At 35.9% G+C, this 16,187-nt stretch overlaps 1 protein-coding gene across 2 annotated transcripts in view; it reads left to right on the top strand.

The window, feature by feature from the left end:
• Positions 1-16,187, top strand: part of KIAA0825 (KIAA0825 ortholog) — a 412,907-nt gene that overhangs the window by 53,744 nt on the left and 342,976 nt on the right. For both annotated transcript variants that reach the window (XR_016392453.1, XM_089908366.1), the window contains exon 4: positions 10,115-10,246. Coding sequence is in view for 1 of the 2 variants with exons in the window: in XM_089908366.1 (XP_089764492.1) it covers positions 10,116-10,246 (131 nt within the window). In the remaining variant the exon portion in view is untranslated. The remainder of the gene's footprint in view (positions 1-10,114; positions 10,247-16,187) is intronic.

Raw genomic sequence — 16,187 nt, 5'->3', positions numbered from 1 at the left:
GTGAAATGATCTGAATTGGTTTGTAACATGAGAAGTCTAATGCCAGTGTGCAAGGTGGATATCACCCAGGTTTCCAACAATTCGGTTCAACGGTTCTAACACTAACTACCTGGAGTTAGCACAGTCATTGCAAGTGAAAGGCTTAGTCCTGCAAGACTGCCCCCACTTCAGACGTGAGCAAGTGAGGTCTCCAGGGATACCCGCTTCTGCCTGGCTGACTACAAATTCAGCAGCTCCCACAGGTTCAGTAATTCATTTGAATGACTCACAGAACTCAGGAAAGTGCCATACTTCTGATTACAGTTTTATTAAAAAGGATACAACTCAGGAACAGCCAAATGGAAGAGACACATAGGATGAGGTAAGGAAGGGGGTAGGAGTGGCAAAAACCAAATATGTATTTATTATACCACAAACATGTATTTATGTATCTTGGAGACAGATAGTGTTCCAGATTTGGGGCGCTGGTGCAGAAAGAAGGAGAAGTCAAATTTGAGAGCAGTGGTGACCATTTAAGATATTAGGAAGAGAAAGGGTCAAAGAATTTGATGACCATTTAAAACAAGGGTCAGCAAACTTTTTCTATTAAAGGCCAGATAGTAAATACTTTAGGATTTGTGGACAGCATATGGCCACTGTAGTATATTCTTTTTTGTTTGTTTTTTTAATTTTTACAACATGTTAGACATGTAAAAACTATCCTTAGCTTGTAGGCCATAGAAAAAACAGACTGCACCGTAGTTTGCTGACTCCTGATTTAAAATACTAGGCATGGGAGAGGGAGATTAGGTAGGTGGTGACCCTATGACATAGGAAGAAAAGTTATTTTAAGAAAAAGATTTTTTTTTTCTTAAGATTATTTATTTATTTATTTTTATTTTGGGCGGCGTTGGCTCTTCGTTGCTGTAAGTGGGCTTTCTCTAGTTGCGGCGAGCGGGGGCTACTCTTCGTTGCGGTGCACCGGCTTCTGATTGCAGTGGCTTCTCGTTGTGGAGCATGGGCTCTAGGCGCGCGGGCTTCAATAGCTGTGGCTCACGGGCTCTAGAGCGCAGGCTCAGTAGTTGTGGCGCACGGGCTTAGTTGCTCCGTGGCATGTGGGATCTTCGCGGACCAGGGCTCGAACCCGTGTGCCCTGCATTGGCAGGCGGATTCTTAACCACTGTGCCACCAGGAAAGTCCAAGAAAAAGATTTTGAATTAAATGTTGAACATGTTGAGTTGAAGGGACCTTTGGATCAGCAAAGTGGAATTGTCTAGTAAGTGCTTGGATGTATGTGTAGGGTTTTAGAGAATTAGACACGCAGACCTTGAATTTTCAGCATCAAGATAATAGATGAAAGAGGTTGTGAAAAGCATGCAGAATAGGAAGAGGACCAGTAACTCCAGCATGAGATGGGTAGGAAGAGAAGCAAAAGAGAAATTTCCATAGTCTGCTTCCCAACTCAGGCAAGGGAAATAAGGAGATTTGGGAAGACTGAAAAATGAAACTAATATGAAAAGATTTTTGAGGTCTGAGGAGAAAATCCAATGAATAAAAATAAAACAAAAATTTTTAAGTAAAATAAATCGACTACAGTAAAATTACATAAAAGGAAGCAGTTGCTTTGAATGAAAAATGCTCAAGGAAAGTATTTAAAATGAGAAGCAGGTTTAGAAAGAACTCTGGTGAATATCAGTGTTCAATGGCAGAGATGAGAGAGGAGCCAATCAAGATGTTTATTAGTTTAATAAAAACTACTCTGGTCAATTTAAACAACCAGCAAACAAAGTGGCTGTTGGGCGGTTGAGCAGGGAAAGGATTTATTATATGTATCTCACAGAACCAAAAGGAAGCTGTATGAGCAATCAGTCAGTCAGAGGAGGACAGGAACTGGGCAATTACAGGGGTCTCAGCCAAAAAAATCCATGCATCTTTTCTTGGGAGGCTGGAAGTATCGTGATTGGTTTACTACCAGTGATTCCCTGTCCCTGCCTTCATTCAGATTTCAAAATTTATTTAGTATGCATCTGATGGTTCAGCTTGGCTCAGATTTCTAACCCTGAATCAATTAGTTATGACCAGGAAAGCTGGGTCCTTTAGCATAGAAAGTGCACCACCATTGTACATCTGATACTGTATATCAGATAAAAAAAGAAATGTGAGCTGGCCAGCTACCCAGAGTGGGGCCTCCTACCAGGAGCCTCTGAATAAATGATGTGAGAAACTAGAAGAGAACCAGGAAAGTATAATACTTAGGAAAATTGACAAGAGAGAAGACAACTTCAAGGAATGAGTAGCTGTCAGTACCAAATAGTGCAGAGATTGAGTATGATGGGAAGTGAAAAGTATTTTGTCAGTTTTAGTAAAAAGATGGAGGCTGAAACCAGATTGTTCTGGGTTGAGAAGTGAAAGATGAGAACATGAGATTAAGAAATACGGACTGCTATTTTGAGATGCCAGGCTATGAAAAGAAGGGGATCCTAGGGAGGGTTTTGTTGGTTTCTAAAAAGCAAGAAACTTGAACATGTTTATAGTCAACTGAAAGGGATGTTGATGTTGTAGGACTAGTTGATGATAACTGATGGAGCAAAGCCCTGAAAGTCATAAAAGGGTATTTCAATGGATAGATTTATTCATCAAATTGATGTTAATAAATAATATTACTAAAATTTAGGAGAATAGTATCACATTAATTTGACTAGCTAATCAATAATATTAACATTTTAGGAGAAATTCTTCAACTCTTGGAACATACTTTAAGAACTGTAACTCCTTTAGAAGCACCCATTTCGATACAAAGTACATAATAAGTTCAAAGCATTCTTGCCTAATTATTAAAAGAGTTCCTTAAAAATATAATTGACATCTCATAAGCTATTTATTATTCCCACTTGCTACGTAATACAACTGCCTTTTAAAAAGTGCTCCATAACTTAAACTTTCTAATGCAGATGTACTGTTTTCCAAATTACTAAGGTTTTACTGTACTTGAAAATTCATTAGTAAATCACAGCCCCATGATTTGCAACATTATTTAGCTCTAATCTCAAAATATATAATAATTTTATGACTTTTTTATATTTATTTTTTTAGTCTTAAACTGATTTTTTTGAATTTTATTTATTTATTTATACAGCAGGTTCTTATTAGTTATCTATTTTATACATATTAGTGTATATATGTCAATCCCAATCTCCCAATTCATCCCACCACCATCCGCCACCCCCCAGCTTTCCCCGCTTGGTGTCCATACATTTGTTCTTTACATCTGTGTTTTACGACTTTTAAATCATGTGAAATATACAAGCACCAAGTTATAAAAGAATGCTGAAATTAAATTCATTTTTAATTATCTTGGTTTCACTGTTGTATTAAAGCAAGAGATGACGAAGATTGCATATTGAAGATTATAGAGTTATTAAAATGAAAATATTTTCTGGAAAGAAAGGTACACTGAAAAATAAAGAAAGCAATGTCAATTTGGTGAGTAAAGCATATGACAATTAATTCTGTTTGCTTGTCAAGCTGCAATAGTGTATTCCAACTGATCCTGTCAGTTTCTACTTCATACATACACATATCTAAATTACTAATAGAGGAGTTACAGTGAAGTGTTCTATATTTTATCAAAGGGGATTTTAATAGTTGTAGTATGTTAATATGAGTACTTACTGGATGTATATCAATATTATAGCTCATATAATTATAATAATCAGAACTTCCACAATAATTAGTAGAAAGCATAGCAGTATAAATTGAATAAAACAAGTTCATTATTTCCTAATATAAGACTTTAATGTATTAGGTATTTGAAATGACTGTCAACAAATGGAGATCCATTTGAGTTGTTTCTCAGTCTTAGGGGAGGCTAGAACATTAAAATTTCAACTCTCAGTAATTGATGAAAATAAATTTTTGGCAACTCTGAGATATCACAGGGGAAGATCTAGCCTTAAAAAAATCTTTTTTTGGAAATTATATAGGCTTCATAATGAATGAAATTTATAATGGTTCTAGGGAAAGCTGTTAAATATATATGGCAGTAAACAAGCCAACATATATGAGAGGTAAAATAATAATTCTCTTGTACAACTTTATAACTACATAAAATTGTCAAGATTTAGTAAAAGTTAAATTTTGAATTATATAAAGTTGGCAGGACTTTGTGAATGATATAAGAAGACTACTTTGTTGACTAAATATGGATGGAAAAATTAAAATGAACCAGGCCAGAAGAAAAGACTGGTCCAGATTTCAGAATGGCGACCTGGTCCAGATTTCAGTTTGCTTTTTTTTTTTTAATCAAATCAGCAACTCAAACCAAACAAGAAATACAAAGAATAATACAAATAATATAAAAGATACCAAGAATAATAGCTCAAGGATACATGATGGCTGTAATGTCATCTTTTTCCTTGTGGAGGCATAATGCCCAAACTCAGTTCATCTCAGACATCTTTTGTTGAGTAAAGAGTGTGTCAATTCAAAGGAACCCAGGAACATGGGCTGATTGCTTTTTAGAATATTTTAGGGAGATGCAGGTTGGAGAATGGAGCATCAGTACAGGGCATCTACCTATTACCATAAGAGAATGTTTTCCTGCCTCACGTTTCCTCTTTTCACATAATATTTCTTGCTAAGCTACATATTCTACTTTAGCTTTTCATGTGGCAGTCCTGGAGAAGGGAAAAGGGAAGAATTAAAAATAGCTCTGAGGGCTTTCCCTGGTGGCGCAGTGGTTGAGAGTCCACCTGCGGATGCAGGGGACACGGGTTCGTGCCCCGGTCCTGGAAGATCCCACATGCCGCGGAGTGGCTGGGCCCGTGAGCCATGGCCGCTGAGCCTGCGCGTCTGGAGCCTGTGCTCGCAACGGGAGAGGCCACAACAGTGAGAGACCCGCATAACGCAAAAAAAAAAAAAAACAAAAAAACACAAAAATAGCTCTGAGAGTCCAGGATACAGGAACAATGATGGTATTGACAAACGAAATAGTCCATGGAAAAGTTAATTTGGGGGGTTCATAAATATGTTCTTCTCCTACCATTTTTATAGAATACAACAAATTTATAGCTAGAAGAAACCTCAGAGCCTAATAAATCCATTCACCTCATTTTATAAATGAGGAACATAAGCTCCATCCCTCTTGACAGATTGAGTGACTCACCCAAAGTCACAGAGGCATTGGCAGACCAGGATCAGGACTCAGATCTTTTGATTCTTGGTTCAATGATGTTTAGAGTTAAATGTATTTTATTATAGAGCAACATTTTGAAACTTGTTCAGTTATATGTGGAATGTATAATTATCTTTAATTAATCAGAATACCCCACTTACTGTGCTAATTAACTGTTTATTTTAGGCTAGACAGTGATATTGGATGGTAGGACTTCAGGTGAGCTAGAGCTGGTGGACACATTAATTCCACAGTCCAGCCATAGATAGGAAAGGCATTAGACCCTACTCACTGGAGAAATCACTTGATCCAAATGTTTCCTTTACTAACTAAATTCCTGTGTGGATTTCCTCCCAAGGGTTGGTTTTTCTATCTTTCAATCCTTTTTAATCATGTTGGTCTTAAGAAGAATGGCACTCGGGACTAGTGATAAGATAAGATAAGAACTCTAACCATTGTATGTGTTTAAATAAAGAAGAAGAGACCTTAGGATAGAAAGGTATCATTTTAAAATATGTTAAGGGACAAGTGAGAGTCCAAAATTACTTTTGTGTGCTTTCTTTTGATCACGTAAGGTATGATTAGTTTTATTGCTTTACTGTAATGTTTTCTGGCAGTGCTTATAATATTTTCATATTTTATTATAGTCATTGTTCTTAGGAATTTATAACTCAACTGTTATAATTTGCCTGTGCCTGAAATTTGATCTACAGATGTTTGGCTTAGATATAATTCTTCAAACATAACTTGTCTTTAAAAGGCAATAATTAATATTAGATTGGCTGCTAATACTTGTTTGAAATATTAAACACTTTTTTTAATCTTATACAAAAAGTGATCAGAAACATTACAGGAGAATGAACATTTAAAAACAGGGTTGGGGAATGGAAATTTCAAAAACAAAGTTATTGTACTTTAAAAAGTTATAGTTCCCATCTTTGATTGATCGTGGATTAGGATAAGAGACTTCATTCATTATGTCAAATTATTATTGTGTCCCTGATGACGATTTATAGGGACATAAACAGAATATAAAGCTATATCTTGATCCATAGCTTCATAGCCTCTTCCTTTTTCCCCTTAGATTTTTTAAAGGTAATTCTATCTTTTTGAAATACCACTGAAGTATTTCCCAGATTACATTGGTCCCTCAATAATTTACTTTTCTGTTGTTGAGGTCATAATTATGTTTCACTTAGAATATAGCAGTGATCTTTCTACTCGCTCCCTTTCTTATGGTCCTGTGCTTATTACTGTTCCTTGAGAGGAGAAACTGTTCAATCATTCAGTCTCTCTGCTCCTTCATGATGCCCAGCACAGTGTCAGACACACTGTGGGCCCACAAAATACATGTAAGGAAATGGGAAGTTTGGTGTCTGTGCTTATACTCATTCAGTGCGTGCTTCTTTCTCACCACAGTCCTGCAGGGATCACTGCCATCCTAATGGGAAAACTTCTAAATCCAAACTTCAGCATCACTTACTACAGTCTGTACTCTCCCTCCTTTATTTCTCATGTTGGTCCTGTGCATCCCTATTCACTCAGGTTAATTTTCTCATCTTATTATAGTTTGCCCATCAAGTTTTCTATTATCCTATCACACAGCATCTTAAACTTTACTACCACTGTAAAGGTGACTCTTGTTTCTCTTGTCCTTCACCACCTTGAAATCTTATCATACATATGGAAGCATCACAGATCTATGCCAGTCATATGAAAACTCTGAACCATCATCATTCTGGTACCCCATCATTGTTATCAAATGGCATTCCTTTATAATGACAGTCTTTGTATGTACTGATTAACTTCTCTACTGAGGTTAAATAGAGAAAATTATGCAACCATGTAGACTGGGAATCCTTCAAAATCATGGTCACCAGCCCTATCTGAATGTTTGACCTGTTTCTGTCCATTATTGTTTTACCCCAGAGCTGATTTCAATGAAGGACATAACACACACATTCAATATTGAAATGATACAAAACAACAGATTTCCTTTTAACAGCATTTGTAAGCACAAATACCACAAAACAATACAGAAAGTTTGGTGAAATGGTCAGTGGAGAGATATTTAGGAATTATGTAAGGTTTGAATCAGACTTTGAAAGAAATTATAAATACAAATTGGCAAGACAGAAGTTTTAAGGTTGGAAGATATTTCAAATGAAGACATATAGAAAGTGTATTAGGTTGGCCAAAAAGTTCGTTTGGGCTTTTCCATAGCAGCTTACCAAAAACCCGAACGAACTTTTTGGCCAACCCAATAAAATAAGAGATCATACACGTCCTGAGAGCAAAGCTAATTTCTTTTTTAACTACTTTTCCTAATTATATATAAAATAAGTACTTATTGCAAAACATAGGAAAATGCTAAATATGAAGAAGAAAATAAAAATCAACCATAGTCTATCCAGTCTGTCCAAAGATAACCATTTTAACATTTTGTTTAATATCATTTCTACATTCTGAAATGTTTTATATGCAGTAACTGATTCATTTATCAAGAGTCCAGCAACCTCAAGTTTTAAAACCAAACAGGTCTGGGTTCATACCCTACCCCCTAACACTGGGTAGCTATGTAACATGGACATGTTAGTTCATTTCTTTGGGCCCAAGTTCCCTCCCCTATACATGAGGATAATAACTGTTTTGTAGAGTTATTATGAAGATTAAGGAAGGTGATGTATATAAATTACCTTACACATAGTAGATATACGACAAATCATAGTACTAGTTTGCTATTATATTTAAGCTGACTTCTACACATATTTTCTTTAGTTTGAATATGTGGAGTCTGAAGTAATGAGGCGTTACAATATCGATAAATTGGGGCAACTCTGAACAGAATATTGATAATATAATTTGTTTTATTACAGAGAAGCTGGCTATAAACAAAATATTTACTAAGTTTGAGTTCTGTACGAGAACCCTCAGCCATTCAAATCTTTCCATTATAAAAGTGAAATTTTATTTTCTCGCAACAGTTTTTGAATATGTCATCACCTGAAAAGTTGAACTACCCAAAAAGATTCAAAAATATGTAAATACATAAACTGAATTCATTATTAGTAATATTGGCCATTGGGTTCAGAAATGACTGTTCTGATAATAGCTGTAAGTAGGTGAGCTACTGGAAAGATAGGAAGATATCAAACTCATTGGTATATGGAAATATTGAGGTTTTGGTGACCTAAAGAAGTATAACTTCTGATGGGCATAGCATTTTCTACCACTTAGCTTATAGTTTTGGCAATTTAATTTTTTTGCCTGATTTCAAGTTAATATTAATTATGGTATATTATAGGTAAATATTTCTTTTCAAATGAAAAATTAAACCTTTTATTGCAAAATATTTTTAAAAGGAGACTCCAAATGTATGAGGATTTATTTATTTATTTATTTATTTATTTTTGGCTGTGTTGGGTCTTCGTTTCTGTGCGAGGGCTTTCTCTAGTTGCGGCAAGTGGGGGCCACTCTTCATCGCGGTGCGCGGGCCTCTCACTGTCACAGCCTCTCTTGTTGTGGAGCACAAGCTCCAGACACGCAGGCTCAGTAGTTGTGGCTCACGGGCCTAGTTGCTCCATGGCATGTGGGATCTTCCCAGATCAGGGCTCGAACCTGTGTCCCCTGCATTGGCAGGCAGATTCTCAACCACTGTGCCACCAGGGAAGCCCCTGTATGAGGATTTTGATATTTAAAAATGGTATATTGGAACTAATTGAGTTTCAAATGACAAGTCTGGTGATACCATGGACTTCTATATTAAAATGTTTTAGTGGAATGTTTTCCTCTTAAAGTAATATCTCTTAGGAAGAATAAAAGCTGTATTCCAAAACAACTTCTTTGAAGTGCCAGATAGAAACTATGAGAAATCTTTAGCTGTTTTATTATATGATAATAAATTACCTACATTTATTAATAATTAAATAATTAAGGATGAGCGTGTCTATTAGTGTTGTAGCTTCTGCAAAACTTTTTAGATAATATTTCAAATATTTTGGGTGTATCCAAACTAAAACCACATTTTTCCAAGCCTTTTTCTTGTTAATATTTAGTCTATGTATATGTGTTATAATTTAATGTTTAAATTTCTCATTCATTTATACCATCAGTCATCAGATTAATATTTTATGTCAAAAAATAACGTACCTCTAAATAAAAAAAGTTTACACTTTGCCCCAACTCTATCATTTTTAGTCTATCTCATTGCCCTGCTCTATTTGTTCTCATAGCACTTCTCATCATGTAATCTTTTATAAAATATATCTGGTTATGTGTTTGTAAAATCTACCTTCCCCACTAGATCAAAAACACCATGAGGGCAGGGACTTTGACTTCTTGCAGCTATATCCCCAGCTTCTTCAGCAGTGCCTGTTATATATCAAGCATTCAGTGAATACATATGGAATGAATGATTGAAGTTTTGGTAGTGGGAAAATGCTTATCTCTAGAAGGAGTATTGTATTTAAGTTTTAGTCCAATATCAGTACTTAGGTTGACAAGGGTGGTAGAAGAACACAAGGGAAATTTTACCTTCTTCACATATAAAACAGGACTAGGGGATGAGACTAAAAAATTCTGAGTTTCCAATGACTAGGTCAATATGTTGACAAGAGTGGAGGGAAGTTGCTGAATTCTTGGAGCAACCACCCTTGTTCACACAGGTCCCTGAGGCTTCGCGATTTCCTTTGCAGCTCTTGGTTACAGTGAGAAGCAGCAGGATGCTTAGGTACTCTGACTTTTTTTCAGCTTTCAAACCACAGAGAAGTGTGAAAATTAGGTCACACCTCATGAAATTTAAATAATAAAACAATCTACCTAGATTAATAATACCCTATTTCTTCTACTGCTGTATTTTGCCTCTAAATGGGCATTATTATTTTGGAGTTAATATCACAACTTAAGGTGGGTTTTTTTCCTTTCATTTTGGGGAAACTGACATTTTTTATTCTTATTCCTCAGGATGGATTGGGGAGATGAATATTCCCATAATTCTTTTGACCTACATTGTTTGTTAAATTCATTTCCTGGAGACTTGGAGTTTAAGCAGATCTTCAATGACATTGACGAAAAGATAGAACAAAATGCCATAAGGTAAATATTGCTAATTTTAAAACAAGTTGGTTTCATGTTTCATTTACACGAACTTTTATCTTGTCTAATTTTAGTGTTTCCTGCTCTTAAGAAAATTTTAGGTTTTAATTATCATTAACTTTCCTGAAAAAAAATTAATTAGACCCTCCCCTCTAGAATATAACATGATTTTCCTTATCTGATTACTACTTTAAATAAGGCTAAAAAATATAGGCATTGCCTTCAAATAGATAAAGTTTGTTGAATTACTCTTGTTGGGCGGAGGAAGTTTTCCTCTACCCTTCTAGGTTCTTTTAAGTTGTCTAAGAATTAAATTGACATGAGGCAGATTAACAGAAGAAAATCAGACAAAAGTGTAATTACATGTATACATGGGAGAGAAACAGAAAAACTGAGTAGCTGGCCAAAATGGGCAAAATCCTCACCTTAACCATTCTCAGCTAAAGGCAAAAGAGGATGTTGAGGGTGGGTAGAGTGTCTTGGGAAGTTACCAGGAAAAGCACAGTAAACAAGGGTAAGAAAAGCAGATTTAAGTCAGTACCTTCTCCACTGATAAGAGTTTCTAGAGATCCTCCTCTGCCTGGTACAGTGAGGGAGACACCCTTACAAATGGAGATTTTCCTTATAAATGTGAATGTTTCTAACAAAAGGGTAGCTCATGCTTGGTTTTCAGAGTGTTTACCATATGTGTGTTTCTTAGAAAACAACCAGGTTAAAATAATTTAATATGCCAAAGAGACATATTTTAGGGTGGCAAATTCTGCTCCCCTAAACTGTTCATGATTTCTTAGTTTGCCAGTATTGATGGCCTGCATTTTCACTAATAGGTTTAGAATTAAATATTCTCATTTGATGGATAAGCACAGAAATTAAAATTTTGGAATTAAGGTATTAAAATAAAATCATAGTATAAGGCCATGGATTGCTTGAATTGCTGAAAGCAGAACATTAAATTATTTTTATGTAATGTTTGTCATTTTAAGTCTCCTCACTTACTTAAGAGGCTAGGGAGTCCACCTAAGCAAGGTTAGTCTTTATCACCTACTCCAAAATTAGTGTTTCTAAACACTGGGGGAAGCAGGGACAGTTAAGCAGATTTCCATTAATACATATTCTCTGATAGAAAGGACTCTGTCTTTATATGCATTTGGACCCTAGAGTCAGTTCACTTATTTCAATCCTTTTGGTCAAAGATTCTAATAATTCGTCTCATGTTGAAACCGTGTAACTCAGATTGGGATTGAACCCACGGGCCGGGACTTGAACCCAGCCTAAACCCAAATTGGGACTTGAGCCCACGGTGTTTTAATTAGAATCACTCAACTTGTGTCTGGACTTAACTGAGGCTCAGGTTCTTTGTCTCTCAGCACAGAAGGAATTCAGCAAGAGGCAAAGTGATAGGCAACAAGTAGATTTATTAATATAGGAAGCTTGTGAGAGATGCAAGCGGACAGGTGAGGGAGCTCTGCCCCAAGGATTAAGCGGGCTACATTTTTATAATCAAAGGAAAGTGGGACAGGGGGAAAAGACCACCTTCTTCCTCATTCTTCCTCATCAGGCTTACATCACTACCTCCTCCTTCTTATCGGGCAGGAGAGTATTTGCCCCATGAGGTCAAACTAGGACTGTCAGGGCACTTATTCAAATCAGCAGAAGTGTGGTAACATATCATAAACTATGCTGAATCATCTCAGGTTTCCATATAATGAGGGTCTCCTACTTTGGAATGTCACCTTTCCCTTAAATTCCTGTCCTTGGTCCTAAGGATCATTATCTTGTTGAACTCTACCAGCAGAATGCAGGCCTCAGTTTTTCTCTTTCACTTAATGACCTGGGGTGTATCTCGTGCTTTTATTTATGACTTTATAGTTAAGCAAGCTTGCTTCTTCCACGACATTCCGATAGCTTTCTTGAGTGACTGTTAACTTACAGTGATCTCCCAAAGTTCCCTAGGTTTCCCTCTCTATCTATAATCCCCTACTGGGACTTCTACAACCACCTGTGTAACTATCCTACTCTATCCCTATCAGTGTGGGTTACAAATATGCACACCACAGTAAAAATTTCTATTATTGAATGACATATAGTATCTCCTTTTTGAAAACTTAAAATATAGTTATATTGGATTGTCAAAGGCACTGAACCAAGCAAGTGAAATTTTCTTGCAATTTTTTCGTCATGTTTAATATGAGAACACAGTTAATTTTTCATCATAACAATGGGCATAAATAACTTAAATTCAAAAGATAACCTATACTCCAATAAAAATTTAAAAAAACAGAAAACAAACAAAAAACCAAAAGGTAGCACATTGTTGCGGAATTATAATTAAAAACAAAATCTTCTCCCATCCCCGAAATCCTCTCCACAGAAGCAAAAGAGAAAGAAAACACTTCTGTTATTCAATAGGCATTAAACCAAACTGTAATAAGCATCCCAGGCGATCTGCTAAGAGATTGCAAAGACAGAAAGGAACCACGCACAGCCCTTTATATAGTCTAGTAGGTACACCCATTACATACATGTTTTCAAGATCGACAATAACTTATAGGAGAAAATGGGACGCGAGAGGATGGTCATGTCCCAGGTCTCCGGTGAGTCCCAAGTCCCTGAGACAAACCGTCAAGTGAGGATCCTTGGCTTCACGCAGGAAAGACTTCAAGAGTTAGCCATAGTAAAGTGAAAGCAGGTTTATTTAGAGAGATACACACTCCATAGACAGAGTGTGGGCCCTCTCAGGAGGCGAGAGCAGCCCCAAAATATGCGGTGGTTAGTTTTTATGGGCTGGATAGTTTCATAGGCTAATCAGTGGGAAGATTATTACAGGTATTTTGGGGAAGGGGTGGATATTTCCAGGAATTGGGCTACCGCCCACTTTTTGGCCTTTTATGGTTGGCCTCAGAACTGTTAAGGCACCTGTGGGTATATCATTTAGTGTATGCTAATGTATTACAATGAGTGTATAATGAGGCTCAAGGTCTACCAGAACTCGAATCTTCTGCCATCTTGGGCCTAGTAGGTTCTAACTGGTTTTTGTGGTATCCTGTTTTTCTTAATGGTTGTATCATTCTTTTAGTGGTTGTGCCCTGCCCCCTTCCTTACTGTCTCATAACTAACCCTCAAATAGAGGATTTCACAGCCCATTTTTTCACACATGGTTCATCCTAACTTTACCATGATTAAAGAACACCTGTGTTAGCTAGTTGGCTTCATCCTGAGGAGAAGCAAACTTCTTATATCTTTATGACAAGAAGCAGTGTTGCAAATTGGATCAAGGCACCCTTTGAAGTTAGGCTCCTACTCTTCACAGGAACAGGGGTATAGGGGGGCTATCTCCTTTGGTGTTTGTATTTTGAAAAGATGATTCCCAGGTTCTTGAGAAAGACAGTCCTGGCTGAGAAAGCTGACAAAATGTCTATCTAGTCTTCCAAGGGATACATTTTAAAGAGATCAAAAAGTCCTTACATTTGCAAGTTTCTAAGTTAAATACTTTAAGAAATAGGAAACGAGGGAAACCTTTTCCCTTATTTTCAACAGGGAGAATTAAGCCTCTTATTTTTGATTTGTATCTGCCCTTAATTTATATGTCTACGTGTGTGTGTGTCTTTTTAAAAAATAGCATATATATGAGACTTAACCACACTATAGTGTATATTATAATTTATATTGTATATGTAAATATAAAATCACTATATTAAACTTCAGAGTAATTATGTATTTATTTAATTTATATATATTATATATTTATATATTTCATGAAACAGTTTCTAACCCAAAGGAACTTATAAATGAAAAGAGTGTTAGCTTGAATAGATTAACAAGTCACTTATCTATATTCTAAAGATGGTTATTTTTTTCACTGATACTAAAAAATTCTTTTTAATTGAAGTATAGTTGATTTACAACGTTGTGTTAGTTTCAGATGTACAGCAAAGTGATTCAGTTATACATATATAGAGAGAGGTGGTTATATTAAAACAAATTTTAAATATTTTCTAAAAAGTAACCTTCTTTGTTCATAATGGCCTTGAGGCGCCATCAAAACAAGTCACTGAGGGACTTCCCTGGCAGTCCAGTGGTTAAGACTCTGTGCTTCCACTGCAGGAGGGATGGGTTCAATCCCTGGTCAGGGAACTAAGATCCCACATGCCGCAGGGCATGGCCAAAAAAAAAAAAAAAAAAAGATAAAACAAACATACAAAGAAACAAGTCACTGAGCTCTGATGCTTTTGTTATAGACTGCTTCATTTTTATTTGCTAAACCATCTACAGTTAATTTCCTGTCCTACCTGGTCAATAAGAAATCATATTGAGAAGTAAAACAATGATTAAAATACTGTACTTTGCATTCATAAATTGTTATTTAGGTCAAAATTCAGATGTTAGTATTAAAAAGAAAATATGACATGGAATATAAGGATATAATTTTTAAATTAAAAATATTTTATTGCCCATATATTAAAACAAACCTAGAGCAAAACCACCTCAAGTGACCATTGATCTTCACGGGGGATAAAATAAGGGAGAGCTGTATGTGCTGTATGCTACATTTAGAATCAAGTCTATTTTTCATCAAATTCAATTATGTTTTTATTATACTCTAGAGAATAAACATAACATTATAGGGTGTATATATTTTTAAAAATAAAATACTGAATAATAACCATGTTTCAGAAGAGTGTAAATCATTTCTGCACTCATTTATTGCCTTCTAACAGAATAGCTTTTAGAAAATTGTATGTCATGGTGAATCAGTTATGCCACACTTACATTGCAGTAGTTGAATTACCCTTGGCATTTTTGTATTCTAACAGTTCTATTTATCTCTCAGTGGTGTACATTGAATAAGTAATGAACATCTGTATGATATGGCTTTTCCTAATACTTTTAAAGAAAAAAAATTAGTAATTCATTTTTAAATATGGTATTTTTCCTTACCCTTGAATTTTTAAAGTTGTATTTCTAGCAGTGACCCTGAATTCTAAGTGTGAATTCCTTCCCTCTTCTTAATATCATCAGATTTTATGAGCCACAGGGTCTTTTGCTTCCCAAAGCAGTGATTCACCAGAATGGACTAGAGTGCCCAGAGGTCACTGAACCTTCTACCTGCCCTTCAAGAGAGGCTGTCATTCTCTCCGACCATTTTCACTTTTACATCCTCATTTCCATTCAAGTCAGAGCTAGGTGACTCTTAGGTCTGATAGTGGAAATCAGTGATGGTGAATCATTTAATTTTAACACATATCAACATTGGTAGCAGGAGGATAAATAACCTGCCAAAGAGGAATACTATGAATGTTGTATCCACAGACTCAATTCAGTAACTAAAAACCACATGTAGCACTGAAATCTTTTTTGAGCTGAATGGAACTTATTATTAGTTTAACACAGTATTGAGGTCTAGAAGTTCTCTTGGGCTTACAATATGGCATGAATGATTTTTCTCCTCTTAACGGTCAGTTGGATAGCTATAATTGCATCATTAAGAGTTTCTTTTGCCTATCTGTTTCTTAATTATAGACAATCTTTGTGTGTACTCCAGGATGTAAGTTTTGCTGGCACTGGGCAGGATTTCTACTTTTTTTTTTTTTTTTTTTTTTTAATCTAAAGAAAGAACAAGAAGTGCTACCATGGATCATATTGTTTGTCTTGATCCAGGAGAGGTGGTGTCCGGGTGGTAGGGAAGGCATTAACTTTATATTGTGACAGAATATTGGATACATGGTTTCTATAAATTTAACATGCTCTCTGTTTCAAGGTGGCATATTGGACCACTTCCTCCTCATCATTTTCTGTCACCATTAGCTCCATTCAAATAATGTATGGTGCTCCAACTTCTTTCTCCACAGTCCTGTATTGTGTGCCCTCGATGCTTTCATTAGACGCTTTAGGACGCTGAGATAAGTAGCACAAAATGTGGGATCAGTAGTCCACTAGATGA

Source organism: Delphinapterus leucas, chromosome 3 (genome assembly GCF_059928025.1).
Source record: "Delphinapterus leucas isolate spDelLeu-1000000601 "Yukka" chromosome 3, BTC_Dleu_Yukka2, whole genome shotgun sequence".
In the NCBI taxonomy this organism is placed as follows: Eukaryota; Metazoa; Chordata; class Mammalia; order Artiodactyla; family Monodontidae; genus Delphinapterus; species Delphinapterus leucas.
This window is presented reverse-complemented; position numbering and strand designations above follow the sequence as displayed.